General features: G+C 42.6%; 1 protein-coding gene across 3 annotated transcripts in view; it reads right to left on the bottom strand.

The window, feature by feature from the left end:
* Positions 1–25,164, bottom strand: part of SLCO4A1 (solute carrier organic anion transporter family member 4A1) — a 72,424-nt gene that overhangs the window by 32,182 nt on the left and 15,078 nt on the right. For all 3 annotated transcript variants that reach the window (XM_081948893.1, XM_081948894.1, XM_081948895.1), the window contains exons 2-4: positions 11,254–12,246; positions 7,493–7,583; positions 2,807–2,928 (exon numbers count right to left, since the gene is read on the bottom strand). In XM_081948893.1, the coding sequence (XP_081805019.1) occupies positions 2,807–2,928; positions 7,493–7,583; positions 11,254–12,073 (1,033 nt within the window). In that variant the 5' untranslated portion in view covers positions 12,074–12,246. The remainder of the gene's footprint in view (positions 1–2,806; positions 2,929–7,492; positions 7,584–11,253; positions 12,247–25,164) is intronic.

The raw sequence follows: 25,164 nt of genomic DNA, 5'->3' as shown, positions 1-25,164 counted from the left end.
GACTATAACTATGTTGCTTGTATCTTTACATTTTATATTGTTTCATTTGTTTCCTAGTATAATTCGATTGCTTAATAATAATCTATGAAGATCACTAAGTGTTGTGTCTTATGATTCTTGATGAATATATTCTGTTTTATTTTTCTTTATGCACCAAAGATGAATTCCTTGAGTGTCCAATCACACTTGGCCAATAAAGAATTATTCTATTCTATTCTATTCTATTCTATTCTATTCTATTCTATTCTATTCTATTCTATTCCATTCCTTTCCTTTCCTTTCCTTTCCATTCCATTAAAGGTCATCCTTTTGAAAGAGCTAGATGAGTATTTGATTTACCAACAGCCAAATACCCCAAGTATTTTGTGTAGTTTGTCATAGCAGATTAGGAATTAAGCTACTGTGCTTTGCAAAATTTGATTTATAGCTTGGTATGCTCAGTAAATAAAACTTACCACTGGGGATTTATTCAGCAAATTATGCTTATGATTATAACTATTTATTGCAACCTGTATACTCCAACATGGTCTATGTTGCATTCTGATGCATAAAGGAGTTAGCAAAGTGGGCTATATACCATCAGTTTCTACTCAGAGTACTATTTGATAGGCCAATTATTTGTAAGTGTACTATACTCCTGAAAACTTATGCCAACATTCTCCCTCTAAGGTAGTCCAGCTATAAATGTTTACACCTTTTCCAATCTTATCATCTTGAGAGCTTTCCACTGAAGACCTCAGGGACAAATTTACAATCCTTGGCAAGCAAAAGTTACAGCCTTCTGCAGCAGTCCTATTTGAATGTCCACCAGAGGTGGTATTCAGCAGGTTCTGACCAGTTCTGGAGAAGCAGTAGCGGAAATTTTGAGTAGTTCGGAGAACGGGTAAATACCATCTCTGGCTGCCCCTGCCCCATCTATTCTCTGCCTCCCGAGTCCCAGCTGATCAGGAGGAAATGGGGATTTTGCAGTATCCTTCCCCTGCCATGCCCACCAAGCCATGCCACAGAACCAGTAGTAATTTTTTTTAATCCCACCACTGATGTCTACTCAATTTTGGACAAAAATATTAATTAATTAAAATTAATTAATTAATTTTATGCTTGCAATATAGCAATAGCAATAGCACTTAGACTTACATACTGCTTCATGGCACTTTACAGCCCTCTCTAAGTGGTTTACAGAGTCAGCCTATTGCCTCCCAAAATCTGGGTCCTCATTTTACCCACCGTGGAAGGATGGAAGGCTGAGTCAACCTTGAGCCTGGTGAGATTCGAATGGCCAAATTTCAGGCAGCCAGCAGTCAGCAGAAGTAGCCTGCAGTACTGTGCTCTAAGCACTGCGCCACCGCGGCTATATACCATATTTTTCGGAATATAAGACGGACCTTTCCCCCCCCCCCTAAAGAGAGTGGAAATTTTGGTGTTTATTATACACCAAATACAGCTATTTTTGGCCTCCCGAAGCCCCGCCCCTAGAACCCATTGTTGTGAAAAATAGGTAAAAAAACAGGGTGGTTTTTTGCAAAAATTGGGGCATTTTTGCCTTCCCCCACCCCCTGAAGCAGTCTCCAGGCTTCAGCAGGGCTGGGGGAAGGGAAAAATGCCCCCATTTCGGTGAAAAACAGGTGCACTTTTGCCTTCCTCGAACCCTGCTGAAGCCTGCAGAGTGCTCCTAGGGGACCGGGGAGGACAAAAACTTTTTCTCACTTACCTCTTTGAAATCTTGGTGCGTCTTGTACACACCAAAAAACACAGTAGATAGACTATATAGATAATCCATGATCTAGGACCACTCCAAAAAAATTAGAATAGAATGGAATGCATTAGAATGGAACAAAATAGAATAACAGAGTTGGAAGGTACCTTGGAGGAGCACCCACCGTTCAGAGGTTATGATAGTGCTGAAAAAAATGTCATATGATTGATGTTCAGGCTTACAACTGTTCCGGTGTCCCCACTGACACCTGATCAAGAGCTTGGCATCCAGCATATATTTACAATGATTGCAACATCCCTGGGTCATATGATTGCTGTTTGCGACCTTTCCAGCTGGTTTCTAACAGGCAAAGACCGTGGAGAAATCTGGATTTGCTTGATGAACCCATCATTCCCATAACCATAGCAAAAAGGGGTGTGAAATCAAGGAGAAATTAAACTTAGCAACCACATAATTTGGTTGTAAATTGAGGACCATCTGTATTTACATCCTTAAAATACAATGGATAGAATTTCTTCTTCTTCTTCTTCTTCTTCTTCTTCTTCTTCTTCTTCTTCTTCTTCTTCTTCTTCTTCTCCTCCTCCTCCTCCTCCTCCTCCTCCTCCTCCTCCTCCTCCTCCTCCTCCTCCTCCTCCCCTCCTCCTCCTCCTCCTCCTCCTCCTCCTCCTCCTCCTCCTCCTCTTCCTCCTTCTCCTCGGAAAAACTTGCCTACAGAAGTTGTGAATACTCCAACACTGGAAGTTTTTAGGAAGATGTTGGATCACCATTTATCTGAAATGGTAGAGGGTTTCCTGCCTAGGCAGGGGGTTGGACTAGAAGACTTCCAAGGCCCCTTCCAACTCTGTTATTCTATTCTATTCTATTCTATTCTATTCTATTCTATTCTATTCATTTCTATTTCTATTCTCCTCCTCCTCCTCCTCAAAACACTGCATCAAGATTCAAAACACTGCCTTTTTTTTTTTTTTTTTAAAGACAGCTATTATACTACCTTATACCCTTGATGGGTAGGAGCAGCAGCTATTTTGGCAGGTTTCCAAAATCCTGAAAAGAAGCTGAAAGAATTTGGTTGGGATTCAGTTCACGTACCTGGGAGTCGGTGAGGGTACCCCAAAATGGGTACCGAAATCAAGAGGGAACCAGCGCCAGCGCCTAGGAATCCAATCCACCATGCTCCAACCCACAGGGAATTGTCGGGTGTAATATCAATTCTGGGAATAAAGCCAGGAAAAAAGTCATAAACTTCCAGAAATCTAATCAAATCAGCCTCTCTAACTTGGAGACAAAGCTAATTCAAACAAGCGTGAAATGTAGCCGTTTCTTTCTTCAAAGATATATTAGTTCCTTAATTACTTGGGAGAAATTTTTCAAGTGAGGCATTCTTTTTGTAAGGGTTACAAACTGGGCACCACCGGAAAAAATAAATCAAAGTCGTCGTACTTTGCTTTAGACAGAGCTAAAGGATAATGACAAGAGCTTTAGACAGAGCTAAAGGATAATGACAACAACAACAACAAAGCATGCACACATACATGCATGCAAGCAAACAAAATGAGAGTGAGTCTCAGACTAGCTTTTCCCACCCAGCTCAAGACTTGTTGGGACTCCATTTGACAACCTGGGACAGCAACAACAACTGTGTTCATGATAATCACAGTCCCAAGGATAAGAAAAAGAAAGAAAACTAACTGTGTAAAGTTTCCAGATCTAGGGCTCCCTTTTTACAACCATTTACTCCCTTAATTCAGCATAGAGTCAGGGCGACTGGATGGAACTGAGCATTAGCTGGCTGGATGCCCTTCCCGATGCCTATGTGGAGTTCACAGCAAATATTTTTTCTTTGTGGCCAAGGAGAGAAATATCTGCTGCCACCTAGGATTGAACTCTCAACCTTCCAAGTGGGAGGCGAGCGTCTTCACCACTAGGCCAATATGCCACTCAGATCAACATCTAGGACTAAACTAAGCATTTTAAAAATCCCCTTGCTGGATCTTAGGCTACTCTTGAAGTGGGAGGAACAGATGAGATCTTTAAATGTCATGTCAATCTTGGAGCTGTCCTGACCGAAGCCATTTTGTCTGCTTCAGTGTTGCCACACTGGAGCTGAGGGTCAGGGAGGGGGGATTTGAGATAGAGGGATTTTTCTAGCCAAAACAAAATATTTTCTCTAAGGAACCAAGGACATTCTCACAACTGGTTGGAAGAAGGCGGAGTGATGCCACCCGGCTGTCAGACTGCATGATGATTGGACCACGTGACTGATTGTTTTGAGAAAATCTTTTACTTTACTTTTAATGAGGTGAAAACCGTAGGGGAGTTTCAGAGTTGGTTTTCACCAAGTATGTGCCAATAAGATATTTCCAATACAATTAATATTTGAGGAACTCAATTGCCTCGGAGTCTTGCTTGCAATAGATTTATTACTTGGAACCCTGACATTTACAATACAATACAATAGTAGAGTTGGAAGGGACCTTGGAGGACTTCTAGTCCAACCCCCTGCCTAGGCAGGAAACCCTATACCGTTTCAGACAAATAGCTATCCAACATCTTCTTAAAGACTTCCAGTGTTGGGGCATTCACAACTTCTGGAGGCAACTTCTGTTCCACTGATTAATTGTTCTAACTGTCAGGAAGTTTCTCCTCAGTTCTAAGTTGCTTCTCTCCTTGATTAGTTTCCACCCATTGCTTCTTGTTCTACCCTCAGGTGCCTTGGAGAACAGTTTGACTCCCTCTTCTTTGTGGCAACCCCTGAGATATTGGAACACTGCTATCATGTCTCCCCTAGTCCTTCTTTCTCTTAAGCTAAACATACCCAGTTCCTGCAACCGTTCTTCATATGTTTTAGTCTCCAGTCCCCTAATCATTTAATCAGATAAACAACCCAAGTGGCTATATCAGTGATGGCGAACCTATGGCACGCGTGCCACAGGTGGCACGTGGAGCCATTTGTCAGGGCACGCAAGGCTGAGTTCACCTTTTTAAAAACCATTTTTCCCCCTCCCAGGCTCCTATGGAGCCTGGGGAGGGCGAAAAGAGCTTCCCTGCCCCCCCCCCGAGGCCTTCCGGAGGCTTCAGTGACTTCCGGTTTGCTCGGAGGGTCGTTTTAAGCGTTCTGAAGGCTTCAGGGCCCATCCGGAGGCTTCCCTGGGGCCTTTGGAGCGCTTAAAACGACCCTCCGAGCAAACCGGAAGTCACTTCCGTTTTGCTCGGAGGGTTGTTTTAAGCGTTCCGAAGGCTTCAGGGAAGCCTTCGGACAGTCCCTGAAGCCCCCGGAGGGCCTCCGGGGGCACGGGGGAGGCTCTTTTCGCCCTCCACAGGCGCCTATAAAGCCTCTGGAGCCTGGGGAGGGCGAAAAAAGCATGTAAAAATGGGGAGGGGGAGTGCGTTGTGCGCGCATGCGCATTCGGGAGTCTCACATTGCATTATGGGTGCGGCACGCCCGCACACAACCCCCCTGCGCTCCCCCCACTTGTGGCACGCGAGCCAAAAAAGGTTCGCCATCGCTGGGCTATATGGTAGGGAAGTGAGAATGACAAAAGTACAAAAAGAAAGGAAAATGAAAGATGCCACCCAGGAAAAATTTCTAAGGCTAATAGAACTTTAAGCTTACAGGTAATGCTCAAATTATGACCATTTGTTTAGTGGTTGTTCGAAGTGACACCTGCACTGAAAAAAGTGACTTATAACCAGTCCTTGCACATATGATCATTGCAGTGCTCCCATGGTCACATCAGTGGTGGGTTGCTCCCAGTTTGGCCCGGTTTGGCTGAACTGGTAGTAGCGGTGGCAGGAGGCTTCTGTGCATGCGCAGAAGTGTTGCACCTTCCCGGGAAGTTCCCAAACTGATAGTAAAAAATATTTGCCACCCACCACTGGGTCACATGATCAAAATTTGGGGGCTTGACAGGCATGTATTTATGGCAGATAAAGTATCCTGGGGTCACGCAATTGCCATTTGTGATTTTCCTAGCCAGCCTCCGTCAAGCGGAAGTCAGTGGGAAACAAATTAAGTTAACCACAGCCCTGTAATTCACTTAACATCCGTAGTGATTTGTTTAATGAATGCGGCAAAAAGGACAATGAAATTTGGTGTGACTCATTTACCAACTGCCTGGCTGAGCAATAGAAGTTCTGGTTCTGAATCGCAGTCGTACGTTGAGGACTAGCGTAATGAATGACTCAACATCATTCTGGATAGCGCTGCGTAAATGCCAAGCGAGCTCTAACTGGTGAATCAGCTGAAGAATTGAATTGGGTGGTTTAGCTTTCTTGTAAACACTCTGCTGACTCACATCACTATAGGATACCTTTTATTCCATTCTCAACTAAACCTTGGCCATGAGTTATTATCATAGTTACCATTGCAGTTTGAATGGGGCTCTTTGCCTTTCAACAGAAACTATCTACCCGGTGATGAAAACTTAATAATGAGAATTTCTCCTGGCAACAGTAATACATAGGAACCAAACCAGAAGTGAACATGCTTCAAAAAACAAAGGAATGAGGCAGTGGTGAAATCTAATTCCGACATCACCAGATCTGTGGGAGTGGCTTGTGGGGGCGTGTGTCATGTGACTGGGTGGGCGTGGCCATTTTTCCCCACTTTCAGCTAGTTTTTTTTAGCTTTTAAAGCATTTTTTCCCCTGCCGGTTCGCTGTTCATTTAGATTTTTAAAGCATTTTTTCCCTGCCAGTTCGCATGATCGCCGGAAGCTTTTTAAAGCATTTTTTTTTGTTTTAAAAAGCTTCTGACGAATGCGTGGCTCACAGCTGAGTGACACCATCCTCCGAAGCTTTCTTTTTAGTACCGGTTCGCAGAACAAAGGGCAATCGATTCTACCAGTTCGGCCGAACTGGGCCGAACCGGGAGGATTTCACCCCTGGAATGAGGCCTGGAGAATTGGGGATTTCCCCCCATTATATTTAACTTAAGAATTGAGGGTGGAACTTTAGGAGCTCAAAAGTGCTCTAAGTTGGGGATGAATGAGCTGCTGCCAATTGCCATTCCTAGATTGGTGTTTACCTTGACAACTGAATTCCAGGTGAGTGGGCTACAACTCCCAGAATTCCCTAGCCAACCCTGCTGGATAGGGAACTCTGGGAGTTGAAGTCCACTCATCTTCAAAAATTAGTGTTGAGAAACATTGACCAGAATAGGGGTGTCAAACTCGATTTCATTAAGGGCTGCATCAGGGTTGTGTGTTTGACCTTGGGGGGCTGGGCCAAGCTGCATCTTTAGCCTCCAAGCTGAACGATCAGAGGTCAAGGTTTCCCAGCTGTTAATGTCCATTCCCAAGGCCTTTAGATCCCTCTTGCAGATATCCTTATATCACAGCTGTGGTCTCCCTTTGAGGTGCTTTCCCTGCACTAATTCCCCATGCAGGAGATCTTTCGGGATCCATTCTCACAACATGCCCAAGCCAGCTTAGACATTGCTGTTTCAATAGAGTAGACATGCTAGAAATTCCAGCACATTCCACCACTACACCACTTGGAATATTGCCGTGCCAGGTGATGCTTCGGAGACAGCACATATGAAAGGTGATCAACTTTCTCTCCTGCCATGCGTAAAGGGTCCAGGACTCCCTGCAGGGCAGGAGTGTGCTCTGAAATATCTTACTTGAAATACCTGTCTGAAAACGCTGACATGCATTGAAGCTACATCCCTGTTGACACTGACTTTGGCTCTACCTGATGGAAGTATACTGAGACAGGGGCAGAAGGAAATTTTCAGGGCTGATGGAAGGAAAGAGAAAGGGGACCAGGAACTTACTGTCTCCCAATTTCAGTGTAAATATTGAGAAAGATGCCTCCAACCAAGTAGCCAGCTGCTGGGCCCAATATGGCAGCGGTGTAGAAAACGGCTGAAAAGAGACAAGACACAACTATGATATTGGGAAAAGGTCAACATGGAAGATTTTGGTGTTTGCCCAGGCTCAAACTGGGGCAAAGAAGGCAATTGCATATAACCTTCTTCAAATTTCGTTCAGTCATTAAGTTGAAAGGTCCTCTAATCTGGGAGGTCTCCAAACTTGGCAACTTTTTTTAAATTGGATTTATATGCCGCCTTTCTCCCAAAGGACTCAGGGCGGCGTACAGCATTAAAAAACACATACTACAAAAGTTAAAAGGAAATTAGAAACAATCCAAAAACAAACCCAATTAATATAACACTAACATTTTAAAAATTAGATAAAATTAACAGGAAGGACTGGAGGTCAGGGATTATGCGAAGCTCTGGGGGCAGCTCATTCCAGAGGGAAGGCACTCCCACAGAGAAGGCTCTCCCCCTGGGGGTCACCAGCCGACACTGTCTGGCCGACGGCACCCTGAAGAGGCCAACTCTGTGGGATCGCACTGGACGGTGGGAGGCTACTGGTGGCAGTAGGTGGTCTCGCAGGTACAACTTTAAGACTTGTGGACTTCAACTCCCAGAATTCCCCAGCGATCATGGCTGGGGATTTCTGGGAGTTGAAGTCCACAAGTCTTAAAAGTTGCCAGGTTTGGAGACCTTTGCTCTAATCCCACCTCCTGGACAATGTAAGGATTGGACTACATGACCCAGAGGATACATTCCCCATAGGTGACCATCAACTGGAGAACCTCTACCGTGGTTTCTTCTCTTGTTCAATGAGGACGGTTTCGCCGACTAACCATCTTCTTCTGAACTGCTTGTTCATTTCAACTGACTGGTTTGGAGTGTGCCCTCGGTTTCAGCAAACAGACCTGCTCCCATTGGCCTGTGACAGCCTTTTGGACTGCTGCACCAATAGAAGAGAATATCTTAAAACCCTGCCATGAAACCCTTTAAAGTCCTTTATCGCATGGATTCAGGTTACTTAAAGGACCATCTCACCCCATGAGGATTGGCCTGCACCACTCATGCCGGCAGAGGCGGCATGTTGTGGGTCCTGTTACTGACCGGGTCCAGGAGGAAGATCTTCTCTGTCATGGCTCCAGCCCAGGGGTGGGATTCAGCCGGTTAGGGCGAACCAGATGCTAATTTTACATCTGGTTCGCCAAACCAGTAGTTGCAAGGACTGGCTGCCCCAGGCACCCCTGCCCTCCCAGGAGTCTCCATGTAGCCCATTTTGAATGCCAGGAAAGTGCAGGGCTCCATGCGGAGGCTCTGGAAGGGTGAAATACAGGCCTCCCAGAAGTCTGAAAATGGGCATGTTTCTGGCTTCTGAAGCCCAGTGTCAGGCCTGCAGTCATATTCCTTTTAGGATCTTTGGCCTGCCACACTCTCTATTATTTTATTATGCTGTTTCATCAGTAGGGTAATTGGGAGGGGGAATAGTAAGGAGTAGAATTGTAGAATGTGTTGTTGTCAAAACAAAACATTCCTTTCTAGAAGCTCAAGGTCATCCTTTGTCTCTGCATCTCTGCACCTGACCGGAACTGGATGGGTGGAGATGCCAGCATGGCAGAGGAAGAAGATTGGACCGTGTGATGGACTTGTGGGTGTGGGGGGCAAGATCTTGAACTTTCAACTGGGTGGAAAACCCAGGAAGCTTTCAGATTCGGGTTTTCCACAGATGCGCCAACATGGCTCTCTTAATAACTTGGAACTTAGAGCAATGCTTTGCCTTGGACTCTGATTTAATTTTGGATGATATTTGGAATGCTGACACCCAGGGGAGGCTGTTTTTGCCATCCCGGAGGCTCGAGGAAAGCCTCCAGAGCCTGGGGAGGGAGAAAACTCCCTCCTCTCCTCCGCCATGGTGCAGGAGGCCGAGTAGGTCATACCCACCATGGCCACGCCCAGGCAGACAACCGGTTGCTAAACTTTTTGAATCCCACTCCTACTCCTCCCTTCTGGAACATCTTGTGGTTGACCCCAATCCTCCTATCCTTCTGTAAGGGCCTAAAACCCTGGCTCTGCCAGTTGGTTTGAGGTCCCAGTGGGGGAATCTGTATAATGGAGGTGGTTGATTAATAACAGATCCCACTTCCTTCCTATGCCGCCGCCCCCATCTTACCCAAGTGTCATTGGCATTATTTTAACCTTTTTTCATTTTAACTAAGCCACCCAGTTACCCTATGGCAGTGATGGCAAACCTTTTTTCCCCTCGGGAGCCGAAAGCTTGCTTGCACACGCAATAGCGCATGTCCTGACACCATCATGCAATGTCCTCCTGCAGGCCCTGCCCCCTGTGCATGTGCACGCAGCCCCCGTTTTGGCACTAGCAGGCCTCCCTGAAGCCTCCTGGGACTAAAAATGGGGCACGGGGGGGGGGGAGAGCTCCACATCGCCCCCGGCCCCGTGCATGCGCCCGTGTCTGCCAGAAGAGACCTGAAAATCGGCTGGCCGGGAGGAGGCGCATGTGTATGCACAGTGGAGCCGGCATGGGTGACGGCTCATGTGGCTGCAGAGATGGCTCTGTGTGCCACCTGTGGCCCACGCGCCATAGGTTCGCCATCATGGCCCTATGATAAGATGGGCCGCCAATACAGTGTATAAATAAACAAATAAAAATAAATTGATAACTCAGGGGTTGAACTGTGGCTCCTTGATGCTCTCTGATCTTAGTGGTTTTCTTGCAGGCATGTCATTCCCTTACAAGCGAGGAAATGAAGTTTTAAAATGTGCAAATTACCATTCTGCCATTGTATCCTTACATCTGGCAAGAATTGCAGCAGAGCCCTGCAGCTGGTGGGCTCCAGAAGAGGATCATTTTTGGGCTGTGAAGCCCATCTTCGGGAACAGCCTGCCCCTCAAGGTCAGATCTGCTCCCACCTTTTAATCCCACCAGTAATCAAGGACTACTTGTACAAGGCTGACTTAGCCTTCCCTCCTTCCGAGGTTAGTAAAATAAGGAGACAGACTTTTGGGGGCAACAGGCTGACTCTGTAAACCGCTTAGAGAGGGCTGTAAAGTGGTAAATAAGTCTAGGTGTTATTGCTATTTCATTCAATGACTCTAAGCTGCCTGGAGTCGTGTTTAGGGTAGCATACAGGTTTGATAGATAGATAGATGATAGATAGATAGATAGATAGATAGATAGATAGATAGATAGATGATAGATAGATAGATAGATAGATAGATAGATAGATAGATAGATGACAGATAGATAAAAAGATAGATAGATGATGGACAGACAGACAGACAGATAGATGATAGACAGACAGACAGACAGACGGATGGGATTGATGGATGGATGGACAGATAGACAGACACACAATCAATAAAATAGATAGATGAGAGATAGATAGATAGCAATAGCATTTATATACCACTTTACAATGCTTTACAGCCCTCTCTAAACAGTTTACAGAGTCAGCCTATTGCCCTTAACAATTTGGGTCCTCATTTGACCCACCTCAGAAGGATGGAAGGTTGAGTCAACCTTGGGCCTCGTGAGATTTGAACTGCCAAATTGAAGGCAGTCGGCAGTCGCAAGAAGTAGCCTGCAGCACTGCACTCTCACCACTGTGCCACCGTGGCTCATAGATAGTTAGATAGATAGATAAATAATAAATAAAATGCTATCCTCCTATCCATTCCATCATTCTGTAGACTGCAGAACTTACCAATATACACAGGAGAATAGTTGGACTTGACATTTTCATCCAGATAGGTCACCCCAAGGGTGTAGAGTGGCGTTGCTCCAATCCCATGTAGAAATTGTCCGAGCATGAAGACAAACTGATAATTAGAGAGGGTGGAGACACTTTCTGAACACAACGCGCTTTGATTGGAGGAGCACGTGCCAACCTCCTCCGAAAAATGGACTTCGTATTGGCTGGTGGTGAAGTGGGGCAGGGCAAAAATGAGGGAGCCAATCCCCATGATCAAAACTCCCCAGCCCAGCCACCGCGGTTTATGACCGTTGCCCCCAAAGTAACTGACGAACGTCAAACACACGCAGGCCGCGATGTCGTAGGAGCTGGCAATCAACCCGCTTTGGTAGCTCTGGAGGTCGAAGCGCCGCTCGATTGATGTAATGACGGTGTTAACAAAGCCGTTGACGGTCATGCCTTGCAGGAAGGAAGCCACACACAGGAAGAATAGAACTCCTTTGGGGGTGTTGAAAAACTGTAAACAACTTGGGGTGAAGCCGCCCCACCCGCACACCAGGACCTCCTGCTCAGTGGAGACGTATTTGATGCCGCCGTTGAACCCGTTTTCGTTGGGGGACGTTGCCTCACAGAGAGGCTTCCTGCAGGAATCCAAAGGACTGTTTGTGTTGGAGTAGAATGCCCCATTGCTCAAAGGAGTGGGGCAGGATTCCTGAGGACTGGGGCTATCAAAAGGAGGACTGTTCTCCGAGGAATTGGGTGCGTTGGAGAAAATAAGCTTGTGAGTACAGTGGAAGCCATTTTCTCCCACCATGTTGTGAGACATTTCCATCCAACGGGGCCAGTTGGGATTCTCAGATGTCTGTCTATCTGTCTGCCTGCCTGTCTGTCTTGACTTGGATCCTTGTGGTGGTGGGCTGAAATCTTGGTCTTCAGAAGGAGAGATTTTGTAGGAAATAGATAAATTAATAGACGGGCCAAGGAGAGATCATGGAACACTTCATTCTGGGGGAAAAAAAAGAACATAAGAGAAATCAGCAGAATGTCCTAGAATATCAGTCTTCCAGTTCTTGTGGAACCATCACACAGAAGAGGGGATGGACGTATTTTCCAAAGCACCAGAGGGCAGGAAAAGAAGTAACAGGTGGAAGCCAGTGGTGGGATTTGAACTTCTTTACTACCGTTTCTGTGGGTGTGGCTTGGTGGACGTGGCAGGGGAAGGATACTGCAAAATCCCCATTCCCCCCCGATCAGCTGGGACTCAGGAGGCAAAGAATAGATGGGGGCAGCCAAGTCAGAGGTGGTATTTACTGGTTCTCCGAACTACTCAAAATTTCTGCCTTCGGTTCTCCAGAACTGGTCAGAACCTGCTGAATACCACCTCTGGTGGCAGCCTGTCAGGGAGAGAGGCAACCCAGAATTGAGGAGAAATTTCCTGACAGTGTGAACAATTAATCAGTGGAATAGCTTACCTCCAGAAGTTGTGGGTGCTTCATCACTGGAGGTTTTTAAGAGTAAGTTTCAAGTTCAAGTTTATTAGATTTATAGACTGCCCCCTCTCCCCAAAGGGACTCGGGGCGGTATACAGACATCTCAATAAAAAACCGTATACAAAAATAAATACCCTTAAATTCCCGTAAAATCGAATTAAACAATAGGCTGTACAAAGTGATAAAAATTAAAAACAACCTAAAAACTCACCCCTAAAAATTTAAAATACAGACTTGAGGGACTAAACTGGGATTAGGCCAGGCCAGCTAAATTGAACAGGTGGGTTTTAAGCTTCTTACGGAAGGAGCGGAGATCGGGGGTTATTCTGATATCGGGGGGGAGGTCATTCCAGAGGGTCGGGCCCATCACAGAGAAGGCCCTGTTCCTGGGCGTCGCCCGCTGGCACTGCCTAGTGGACGGCACCCGGAGGAGTCCCTCTCTGTGAGAGCGGATCGGCCGAAGGGATGTATGGGGCAGGATGCGATCCCGCAAATACCTAGGTCCTGTGCCATGGAGCGCTTTAAAGATGATAGTCAGCACCTTGAAAGTAGACTGGGCAACCATTTGAATGGGATGGTATCCAGTCTTTCACCTTGAACAGGGGGTTGGACCAGATGATCTCCAGGGGGCCTTCCAGCCCTATGATTCTATGTTCTAAGTAGCATTCCAGTTTATTATATAGAAATCTTAACATGTTCTCTGATGGCCCAATTCTGCTTGAACACATGACCTACTTTGGATCCCGACTGTGTCTGAGCTCTTTTTGGATGGCCTGAGAAAGCAAGTCATTGTATCCCTTTCCACCATCCAAAACATGGTCTATAGGAAGAGTCAAGGGTATCTGTAGGGCTGTTTGATTGACTGTTTTGGTCATCTGCTGTCATGGCCAACACCCTCATGTCAGCAGCGCTGTATCAAGACCACAAAGTCATTTGGACAGCAACCATTTTCTGGGGTCTCTCAGCCTCTACAAAGGAGGCAGAGAAGTTGTCAATTCCTAGCTGTTGGTTTTGGTCTCCAAGAGGGTGAAAAAGATTCAAAATACAGAATAGAATCCAAAATAAGAGAGTTGGAAAGGACCATGGGGGTCTTCTAGTCCAACTCCCTGCTCAAGCAGGAGAATTTATACCACTCCATACAAATGGCTATCCAATCTCTTCTTAAAAATCTCCAGTGACGGAGTATCCACAATTTCTGGAGGCAAGTTGTTTCACTCATTAATTGTTCTTTTTTCATGTTTTATTTTTTGGTTTATATTACTTTTCATTTCCATCAAACAGTGTGTGATCTGGATACAGTTATTTGAACAGTCATAATCCACATATTTGTTATTATATTTGTCACAATAATGTTAATAATATAACTATATATTAATATAATTGCAATAATACATAGCGTCTTCGTCATCAACTTCTTTCCATGTAAACATTTCCTCTTTTTATATCTCCTCCTTTCTAACTTCTGTTTCTATTGTGAAACCATTGATAAAATACATCCCACATCAAAAAATATTTAGTTTCTTCTTTATCCTTAGTAAGTGTTAATCTTTCCATTTCTGCGCATTCTAGTATTTTCTTAATTACAGTCTCATGTGATGGAATCTCATCATTTTTCCATTGTTGTGCAAATACTATTCTGGCTGCAGTTAATATATGTAAAACCAAATATATAGTCTTTTTAATCATATTTTTCCGGTAGGATGCCCAACAAAAAATGGTTTCAAGTCCATATGCTGCTTTTCCAACCAAGTGTGTATTTTCATCCAATATTTTTTAGCTTTTGGGCAACTCCACCACATATGATAGTATGAACCCAATGGTTGATTACCCTTCCAGATCTATTTTTATACATTTTGGTCAGTCTTGCAGGTGTTCATTGCCATCTATAAAACATTTTGTACCAATTTTGTTTATATGCAGTTGACATAGTCAATTTAACATTTCTATCCCATAGTTTCTGCCATTTATCTCACTCTATTGCCCATCCAAAGTTTTTAGCTGAGGCAGACATTGTCTCCTTTACCTGCTCACTTTCAAGTTTAATACTTAGTATATAACAATATAATTTCTTTATCAGTTTATCATCTGTTCCAGTTAATAGCTGCTCTAATTCTGTTAACTCTTTTTTAAAACCATACATATTAATCTCTTTCTTATAAGATTGTATCTGCATTTGTGACCACCATGTGATATCTATCCCTTGACTGCGAAGTTCCTGTTTAGTTTTTAGTTCCCCTTTTAGTTCCCCAATCATTAATTGTTCTCACTGCCAGGAAATTTCTCCTCAATTCTAAGTTGGATCTCTCTTTGATAAACTCCCACCTGTTACTTCTCCTGCCCGCAGGTGCTTTGAAGAAGAGGTCAACCCTCTCTTCTCTGTGACAGCCCCTCAAATATTGGAAGACTGCTATCATCTCACCCCTGGTCAGGTCCTGGAGTGAACAGTAGAAAAGAAATCATTAGGCGGTGTTTAGAGAGGTGAAGAATTGAGGCCTTTGAACTATGGTGCTGGAGAAGACTCCTGCGAGTCCCTTGGACTGCAAGGTGGTCTCTTGGAGATAGTGACATATTTTATTTTCCTGGGCTCCAGAATCACCGCAGATGGGGACTGCAGCCAAGAAATTAAAAGACGCTTGCTCCTGGGGAGGAAAGCTATGGCAAATCTAGACTGCATATTAAAAAGCAGAGACATCACCCTGCCAACAAAAGTGTGTATGGCTATGGTTTTCCCAGTTGCAATGGATGGCTGTGAAGGTTGGACCATAAGGAAGGCTGAGCGCCAAAGAACTGAGGCCTTTGAACTCTGGTGCTGGAGAAGACTCCTGCGAGTCCCTTGGAGTGCAAGGTGATCCAACCTGTCAGTCCTAGAGGAGATCAACCCTGACTGCTCTTTAGAAGGCCAGATCCTGAAGATGAAACTCAAAGACTTTGGCCACCTAATGAGAAGGAAGGACTCCATGGAGAAGAGCCTCATGCTGGGAACGACTGAGGGCAAAAGAAGAAGGGGACAACAGAGAATGAGGTGGCTGGATGGAGTCACCAAAGCAGAAGGTGTGAGCTTAAATGTATTCCAGAGGATGATAGAGGGAAGGAAGGCCTGGAGGAACATTGTCCATGGGGTTGCGATGGGTCAGACACGACTTCGCAACTAACAACCAAACTATCCTAAATCTACTCTGGAAAGTCTTTCAGCATTTGGTGAAAGAAGCAGGCTTAATCAGCACCAAACAGCCCTAGGGACTTTGAAGCTAAAATTAAGTCCACTGACATACTAACCCACTTCATGACCTAGTGAAGGGTTTTTATTTGAACAGGGCTACCCAGTAACAATTGAACTACTGTAAGGAAATGACCATTTTTGCCTTGGTCCATTAGGATATTGAGAGGACAACCTTGATGGAACTTCACAATCTGTGTTGCATCAGAGGCTCTCCTGTAAAGCCCTAGTAAAACCACACCTAGAATAATGCCTCCAGTTTTGCTCACAACACTATAAAAAAGATGTTGAGGCTCTAGTCTACAAAGAGTGCAGAGAAGAACAACCAAGATGATTAGGGGACTGGAGACTAAAACATATGAAGAACGGTTGCAGGAACTGGGTATGTCTAGCTTAAGAGAAAGAAGGACTAGGGGAGACATGATAGCAGTGTTCCAATATTTGAGGGGCTGCCACAAAGAAGAGGGGATCAACCTATTCTCCAAAGCACCTGAAGGCAGAAGAAGACATACTAGATGGAAGTTTATCAAAGAGAGATCCAAGCTAGAATTAAGGAGAAATTTCTTGTCAATAGGAACAACTAACCAGTGGAACAGCTTGCCTCCAGATGGGTGTGGGTGCTCCATCACTGGAGGTTTTCAAGAAGAGTATGGATAGACATTTGGCCACAGAATGGTATAAGGTCTCCTGCTCAAGGTGTTAATTCGATCCAGAAGACCTCCAAGGTCCCTTCCATCTCTGTTATTCTGTATTTTAGTATAAACCCATTAGGATAGGAAAACTCAGTTTAGATCTTAAACAGAACTGAAATATGGGGCCAAGATAACCAATATCTCACTCTTGTCAACATTCAGATGGGTGGGATTCAACTCCCGGAATTCCCCAGCCAGCAACAATAAATACATGAACAATGGAGATGATCTAAATAATCCAAGTAACTCTTGTGGCCTGTCAGTCACCAGCTCCACCAGCAGCCAAATCAGAGGAGGAACAGGCGTGGGAGTCAAGGTCAACATCAAGACAAACTGAGTGCTCTGAGCGGGAAGAGGGAATGGAGCTGGCAGAGAGAGAGAGAGGCAGAGCCTGGACCGTCTGTCAGCCCTCAGATGGAGAGTCAACAGCCCCCAGGTCTAGAGGTGGTTGATGAGGAAGAGGAAGAACAGCTGGGTCCAGTGCCTGACGCGTGGATGCGCAGAAGGCAGAGGAGAGGAGAGCAGTGGAAATCTATGGGCCGGTCCTTGGGAAGGAAGAGCCACCGCTGCTAGCGAAGCCCCACCCTAGCTCTGGGGATAAAAGGCAGGAGGTGAAGATGAATAGGTATGGCAGACAACTATTTATCTTTCAGCCGGACAGACTTGTTAGTCTGCGATGAGAGAAACTTTTTGTCGGAGCTGCCGGCGTTCGTAATAAGGAATCTTTGAGTTAACTTCAGAGGGGGTTTGTCATGTTTGGAGAGCTGGGTCAGAACCGTAACATATAATCCAATTAGAAGTGACTAATGATAAGAAGTAGTACTGTTGTAGAAGTTTATTCATATTGAGGATCGACTGTATAGTGTGTTTCATTAATTCTCCTCTGAAACAGGACAACGCCCAGGGGAAAAGTTCTGAAGCCAAAGACCTTCTCAGTTGAGCCATTTCACTTCCCTCCTAAGTGGGAAAATGGAAACTTGGCAAAAGAGGAAATAAGAACAAATGCATTTCACCACTTATTGTATTGCTGGAAATAAAGGGCTCTGAACAACGGATCCTTTCCCAGATTTAGAGAACTGAAAACATTCCTTTGGGAGAATGTTCTGATTCTACAAGCACAGGTAGTTCTTGACTTACAACAGTTCATTTAAAGGCCATTCTAAGCAGTGGTGAAATCCAAATATGTTCCCTACCAGTTCTGTGGGCGTGGCTTGGTGGTCATGTGACCAGGTGGGCGTGGCCAACTTGTAAAATGTGGTGAAACTCACAACAACGTTCTTGCTTAGCAACCAAAATGTTGGGCTCAATAATTGTCATAAATTAATTAATTCTTTCTTTCTTTCTTTCTTTCTTTCTTTCTTTCTTTCTTTCTTTCTTTCTTTCTTCTTTTCTTCTTTCTTTCCTGTCTCTCTCTCTCTCTCCCTTGCTCTTTCTTTCTTTCTCTTTCTCTCTTTCTCTTTCTTTCTTTGTTTCGCTCTCTTTTCTTTTCTCTCTCACTCATGCTTTCTCTCTTCCTCTTTCTTTCTTTCTTTCTTTCTTTCTTTTCTTCTTTCTTTCCTGCCTCTCTCTCTCTCCATTGCTCTTTCTTTCTTTCTCTTTCTCTCTTTCTCTTTATTTCTTTGTTTCGCTCTCTTTTCTTTTCTCTCTCACTCTTTCTTTCTTTCTTTCTTTCTTTCTTTCTTTCTTTCTTTCTTTCTTTCTTTCTTTCTTTCTTTCTTTCTTTCTTTCTTGTCTCTCTCTCCCCCCCCTTCAGTTACAACACTGGAAAAAAAGGGACATGATCATTTTTTTCACACTTATGGCCGTTGCACCAACCCTATAGTCACAGGGTTAAAATTCAGACGCTTGGCAACTGACTAATGTTTATGACGGTTGCAGTGTCCTGGGGTCATGTGGTCCCCTTTTGTGACCTTCTGACCAGCAAAGTCAATGGGGAAGCCAAATTCACTTAACAACTGTGTTACTAACTTAACAACTGCAGCGATTCACTTGACAAATGTGGCAGGGAAGGTCATAAAATGGGGCAAAACTCATAATAAATTTCTCACTTAGTAACAGAAAGTTTGGGTTCAATTATGGTCGTAAGTCGAGGACTACTTGTATTCAAAAAGGTCTAGGTTTTTTTACAATGATAAATAACAGTATGTAACAAGTGACAATCTGAGAAATTTTTGATGTCTTCCTTGAAAGGGAAGAGATTTAGAAATTGTTTTCAATAGGTAAATAAATACTTTTTTAAAAAATCAAAAAGTCATTTGAAAACTGAATGATGTATCAGAAAGCTAAACGTGTATTAGTCTGGAATGAATTGCTGTAATTAGTGCAAGCTTATGAAACATACAAAACTTTTAAAATTATGAACTATAAAGAAGCTACAGAAAAACCATTATCTGCAAGACTATCACAGAAATGGCAGAGTCCCGTGAAAAATGATCCCTTGAGGGTGGATTCCTATTCAAAATTTGTAGCTTATTTCCTGGAAATAAAAGCCCAACAAATCTTTCATTTATACCTTGAATAAAATGAATCCAGTTTTGCTCACCACATTGCAAAAAAGATGTTGAGACTTTGGAAAAAGTGCAGAGAAGAGCAACTAAGGCGATTAAAGGCCTGGAGACAAACACATATGAAGAATGGTTGTGTAAGGTTTCCTAAAAATGCCCTAATTGATTCATGAGTATCGAGTCAAGTTTCAATACAAAACTAGTTATTTATTAGGAGCATCGTATGCAAGATCTTTTCGCAGTCAGATCTAAGCTTTTTTTGATTTATAGTTGCACTTTACACCTGTTCCTTCCCTCCCCCCTCAGGCTGTGTCATAAATTACATTCCCCTATGAGATGCACCCAGGGGTGGGTTCCTGCCTGTTCTAAGATCTTCTATAGAAGAGGTTCCACAAATCTACTGTGCCATTTAGAATGGGTTCCAGCTCCCTCCCCCCACCCGTCCGCACCACGCTTGCCCCGCCCGCTGCTCACTGATTGGCTGGTTCACCAATCGTCCCACCCACCTCTAAGAGTCCTATCTAAACCTTAAAGTCTTTTTTTTTTGAATAATTTTTTTATTGTTTTTGTCTTTTTATCACATATTACACTCTTTATATCAACAGTTTGTACAATGTTACATCGTCGTATCTATGTATGTTTTCCTCTCTTTACCATATATTACAATCCTTATGTCATTTTATCTATACATTTTTATGATGTTTAACATATTTACCTACTTTTATATACAGTTCTATGTTTATTTATGTATATTGTTTTCGGCTTAAATGTTTTTCTTATTATCCAACCATTCATACCACTTATTCCAAATTTCATAATATTCCGATTCTTCTTTGTCCTGTAATTTTTGAGTTAGTTTGTCCATCTCTGCGCACTCCAAAAATTTTTTTATCACTAATTCGTCTGGCGGTGTATTGTTTTGCTTCCAGCATTGGGCGAAGGCAATTCTAGCTATAGTTAATATATGTGTTAGTAAATATTTAATTTTTTTTGTATAGTTCCCTTTAATTATTCCTAATAAAAGGGTTTCGGGTTTATACTTTACTTGTTCCCCCGTAATTTCTTGTGCCCACTTCCAGATTCTTTTCCAGTATTTTTGCGATTCCGGGCATGTCCACCACATGTGGTCGTAGGTCCCTTCTTCTTTTTTACATTTCCAGCATATCGATTTCAGTGTTGGGTACATTTTTGCTAATCTTGTTGGTGGTAGGTGCCAACGATAAAACATTTTATATATATTATCTTTCAGTGTCGCTGATCTCGTTAATTTATAATTTATATTCCAATTTTTTTCCCAATCCGCTAGATCTATGTTATAACCAAAATTTTTGGCCCATGCTATCATACATCCTTTAACTATTTCTTCTTCTAAGTTTATTTCTAACAAATATTTATACATTTTCGTTATAAATTTGTTTTCTGGGCCAATTAAGATTTTGTCTATTTGTTGCAATTCCGTATATATTCCATATTCTTTTATATCTTTTTTATATCTTGATTGTAATTGGAGGTATGGCCACCAATCTATATTGATATTATTCTCTTTTAGTTCTTGGTTCGTTTTCAAATTCCCTTGGTTATCTAATATTTCACTATACCTAACCATTTTTGATAAATCTAGCGTATTGGGGTGTATCATGGCTTCCATGGTGGAAAGCCATGCCGGTATTTTCATATAGTGTTTTGCTTTAATTTTATTCCAGACTTGAATTAATGCTTCTCTAATGTAATGTCTATGGAAATATTTTTGCTTCTTTTTACTCTCTTCCCATAAGAAAAAGTGCCATCCTGTTTGTAGGTCGTGGCCTTCTATTGCTAATATTCTTTTGTTTTTTAGATTTATCCAATCTTTAATCCAAATTAGTGCTGCTGCATTGTAGTAGAGTTCCCAGTCAGGTAGTCCCATACCACCTCTGCTTCTATCGTCCTGTAATGCTTTCAGTTTTATCCTAGCTTTTTTCCCTTGCCAGATGAATTTTCGTATTATTTTATTCAATTCAGTAAAAAAAGTTTTCTCTAGTTTTATGGGGATCGTTTGAAATAGATATAGGACTCTTGGTAATATGTTCATTTTTATAGTTGCTATTTTCCCTAATAGCGATAGTTGTAGTTTCCCCCATAATTCTAGGTCTTTTTTTATTTGTTGCACTAATTTTGTGTAATTATTTTCTTTTATGGTTGAGCACTTTGCAGTTAGCCATATTCCTAAATATTTGACTTTCTTTACTACCTGGAGTCCTATTGTTTTTTCTAATTCTTTGTTCTGTTTTTCCTTCAGATTTTTGGTTATTATTTTAGTCTTTTCTCTATTAATTTTTAGTCCTGCCACATTTCCATATTTTTCTAGTTCTTGCATTAACCTGTTCCCTGTTTCTAATGGATCTTCTATGATAAATACTAAGTCATCTGCAAAGGCCTGTATTTTGTATTCTTCCTTTTTAGTTTTGGTTCCTCTTATTTTCTGGTTTTTTCTAATTCGTATCAGAAGGCTTTCTAGCGTCAGAATAAAAAGCAGAGGTGATAGTGGGCAGCCTTGTCTCACTCCTTTCGTTATTTCAAAAGACTCTGTATTCTCCCCATTCAATAGTATGCTTGCCTTTTGGGTGGAGTATATTGTTTCTATTAATTTTTCAAATTTATTTCCTAGATTCATATTTTTAATTTGTTGTTTCATGTATTGCCAATTTAAATTATCGAATGCCTTCTGTGCATCCAGGAATACAAGTGCCACTTGTTTCTCTGTATGCACCTCATAGTACTCCAAGATATTAGCAATTGTTCTGGTATTATTTCTAATTTGTCTTGTTGGGAGAAATCCATTTTGATCTGGGTGTATGTAATCATTTAGTAATCTTTTTAGTCTCTCCGCTATTATTGTTGCAAATATTTTGTAGTCCACATTCAGCAACGAGATTGGCCTGTAATTTTGAATTTGGTTGTGGTCTGTACCTTCTTTATATATTAACGTAATGTATGCTTCCCTCCATGTGTTTGGTATTTTTGCTTTCATCAATGTTTCGTTGTACATCTCCAACATTAGGGGTTCTATTGATTCATTCAGCTCGTTTATCGTTTTGTACCATTCTGCTGGGAATCCATCTGGACCTGGTGTTTTATTATTTTTCTGTTTTTGAATTGCCTGTTTCAGTTCAATATTTGTTATTTGTTTCGTTAGCATTTCTTTCATCTCTTCCGGTATTACTGGGGGTTCTTCTTTGTTCAAATATTCTTGTATTTGTTTGTCATCTACTTGTTCCCCCTTGTATAACTTCTCGAAATATTTATGTACAATCTTTTTTTTCCCTTCCCTTGTGTGTTGTAATTCACCCGTTTCCTCTTGGAGTTGATATATTAGTCTTTTTTCTCTTTCTTTTCTCAATCTATAAGATAACCACCTTCCTGGTTTATTTGCTTGTTCAAAAATTTTTTGTTTCGTTAGTTTTAAGTGTTTTACTATTTCTTCCTGGACTAGTATGTTTAATTTGTGTTTCGCTAGCATCCAATCTTTTCTAATTTTGTCACTTTGTGGTTTGTTTTGGAGTTCTTTTTCTAGGTTCTCAATTTCCTTCTCTAATGCTTTCTGTTGTGCCCATTTTTCTTTATTTCTTTTTGCTGAATAAGCTATAATGATTCCTCGTATGTAGGCTTTCATGGTATCCCATAGGTTTTGTATTGATGTCTGTTCTTTTGTGTTTTCTTTGAAAAATAGTCCCAACTCACTCTTACACTTTTGGATAAATTCTTTTTCTTTTAATATTTGCAGGTTTAATGTCCATCTTCGTCTAGTTTTTTTTCCCCCTTTCCAGATTATTTTAATGGGGTTATGGTCTGCCCAGGTGTTTGGTAGTATTTCAATTTTATATACTTCTGCCCCGATTTCCTTATTCATCCATGCCCAACAACAAGGGGTTCGCCGCCCCCCCCCCAACATCCAAAGGGCCAACAGAAGAAATGAATGAAACAGAAAAAACAAATGTGGGGTCGAATACTGAAAATATACAGACAGTGCTGCAAACCATTCAAGAAACTATGCTAAAATTCCAAGAAACAGCAACAAAAAACCATGATGAAATGAAAAAAGATATGAATGAAATGAAAATAGATATGAATGAAATGAAAGCAGAGATTTGTGAAATGAAAAATAAAGTCAAGAAAGATATACAGAAATTAGATGATAAAATGGAAACTATACAACAAGCTCTGGGAAAGAATGAACAATTAATAAAAGAAGTAGAAAAAAGAACAGAACAGACAGAAACAAAAATAAACCAGGTTGAACAACAAATGAAAGCATCAAATAAAAATCTAGAGGAATCGCTTATTCACATGGAGATGGACCGTGCAGCTTTCTACCTCCGCTTTCAAACCTTAAAGTCTTAAAGCTGTCAAGTTTGAATACCCCTGGGGTTTTTTTTCTAAAGGGTTAGGGGTGCAAGGGTCTTGTAACTTGACAGCTTTAAGACTTACACACTTCAGTGCCAGAGTTTCTAAGCCAACATGACTGGAGGAGGAATTCTGGGAGTTGAAGTCCACAACTCTTAAAACTGTCAAGTTTGAACACCCCTGGGTTTTTTTTTTCTAAAGGGTTAGGGGTGCAAGGGTTTTGTAACTTGACAGCTTTAAGTCTTGCATGCTTCATATGCCAGAGTTTCTGAGCCAACATTTTGGTTGCTAAGCAAGAGCATTGTTAAGTGAGTTTCATCACATTTTGCAAGTTGGCCACACCCACCCAATCACATGACTGCCAAGCCACTCCTACTCAGTCACATGGCTGGCAAGCCACTCCCACAAAGCAGGCCACACCTATAGAAGAGGTTCCAAAAAAATTTGAAACCCACCACTGGATGCACCTCTCCCAAGTCTGCTGCAGTAATCTGAGATCCGACTTCAGCCGACAGTATATGGGGAATGCACTCCCTTCCCCCCTTCTCTTACTATGACAATGTTGGGAGTTGTCATTTTGCAGGAATTGGATTTGGCTAGTCTAGAGAAAAGAAGGACTAGGGAGGACATGATAGCAGTGTTCCAGTATTTGAGGGGCTACCGCAAAGAAGAGGGAGTCAAACTATTTTCCAAAGCATCAGAAGGCAAGACAAGAAACAATGGAGGGAAACTAATCAAGGAGAGAAGCAACCTGGAATTAAGGAGAAACTTCCTAACAGTGAAGACAATTAATTGGTGGAACAGCTCGCCACCAGACATTGTAGGTGCCTCATCATTGGAGGTTTTTAAATAGAGACTGGACAGTCACTTGTTCTGAAATGGTCTCCCGCTTAAGGAGTGGCTCAGAGGTGGTATTCAGCCAGTTCTGACAGGTTCTGGAGAGCCAGTAGTGGAAATTTTGAGTAGTTAGGAGAACCGGCAAATTGGCTGGCCCCGCCCCTGCTGCCTCCCAGCTGATCTTCTTTTGTTGCCCTGAACAGGAGAACGGAGCTGGAAAGCAGGTTAGTGTGGTGTTGGGGGAATGGGGATTTTGCAGTATCCTTCCCCTGCCACGTCCACAAAGCCATGCCATGCCCACAAAGCCACGCCCACACAACCAGTAGTAAAAAAATTTGAATCCCACCACTGGGATTCACTGGGACTAGAAGACCTCAGAGGTCCCTTCCAGCTCTATTCCGTTTGATTGATTGATCGTAAATCTACTCTTGTCTGATGTGAAATCACTCAACAATTTATTACTAACATTCGACCATGTTTAATTTGCCAGTGCGGAGACTTCATATCCACTTCTCTTAAGTCCTCATTATGCTCGGTGAAGTAAGATGTCAAAAGGAAGATTCCAACATCTCCAGGAGTAGTTAAGAGAGTTTAAATTGGGTGAATCCAATTTACACTTTTATCTTTGAGCTTAGGGTAATATGCTCAATCATTCCACTGTTCACAGGATCACATTTGCGGACAAGGAGACCATTGAGAGAAATCTTATTAAAACTGGTAACGATGAGGCAGCGTGAAAGAGAAGTTGAAACAGAGACCAGAAAAGCAGAGCCATTACGCTCTAAATGCCAGGGTTTTCC

Source organism: Natrix helvetica (assembly GCF_964273705.1).
Source record: "Natrix helvetica genome assembly, chromosome: 3".
Taxonomy (NCBI): Eukaryota; Metazoa; Chordata; class Lepidosauria; order Squamata; family Natricidae; genus Natrix; species Natrix helvetica.
This window is presented reverse-complemented; position numbering and strand designations above follow the sequence as displayed.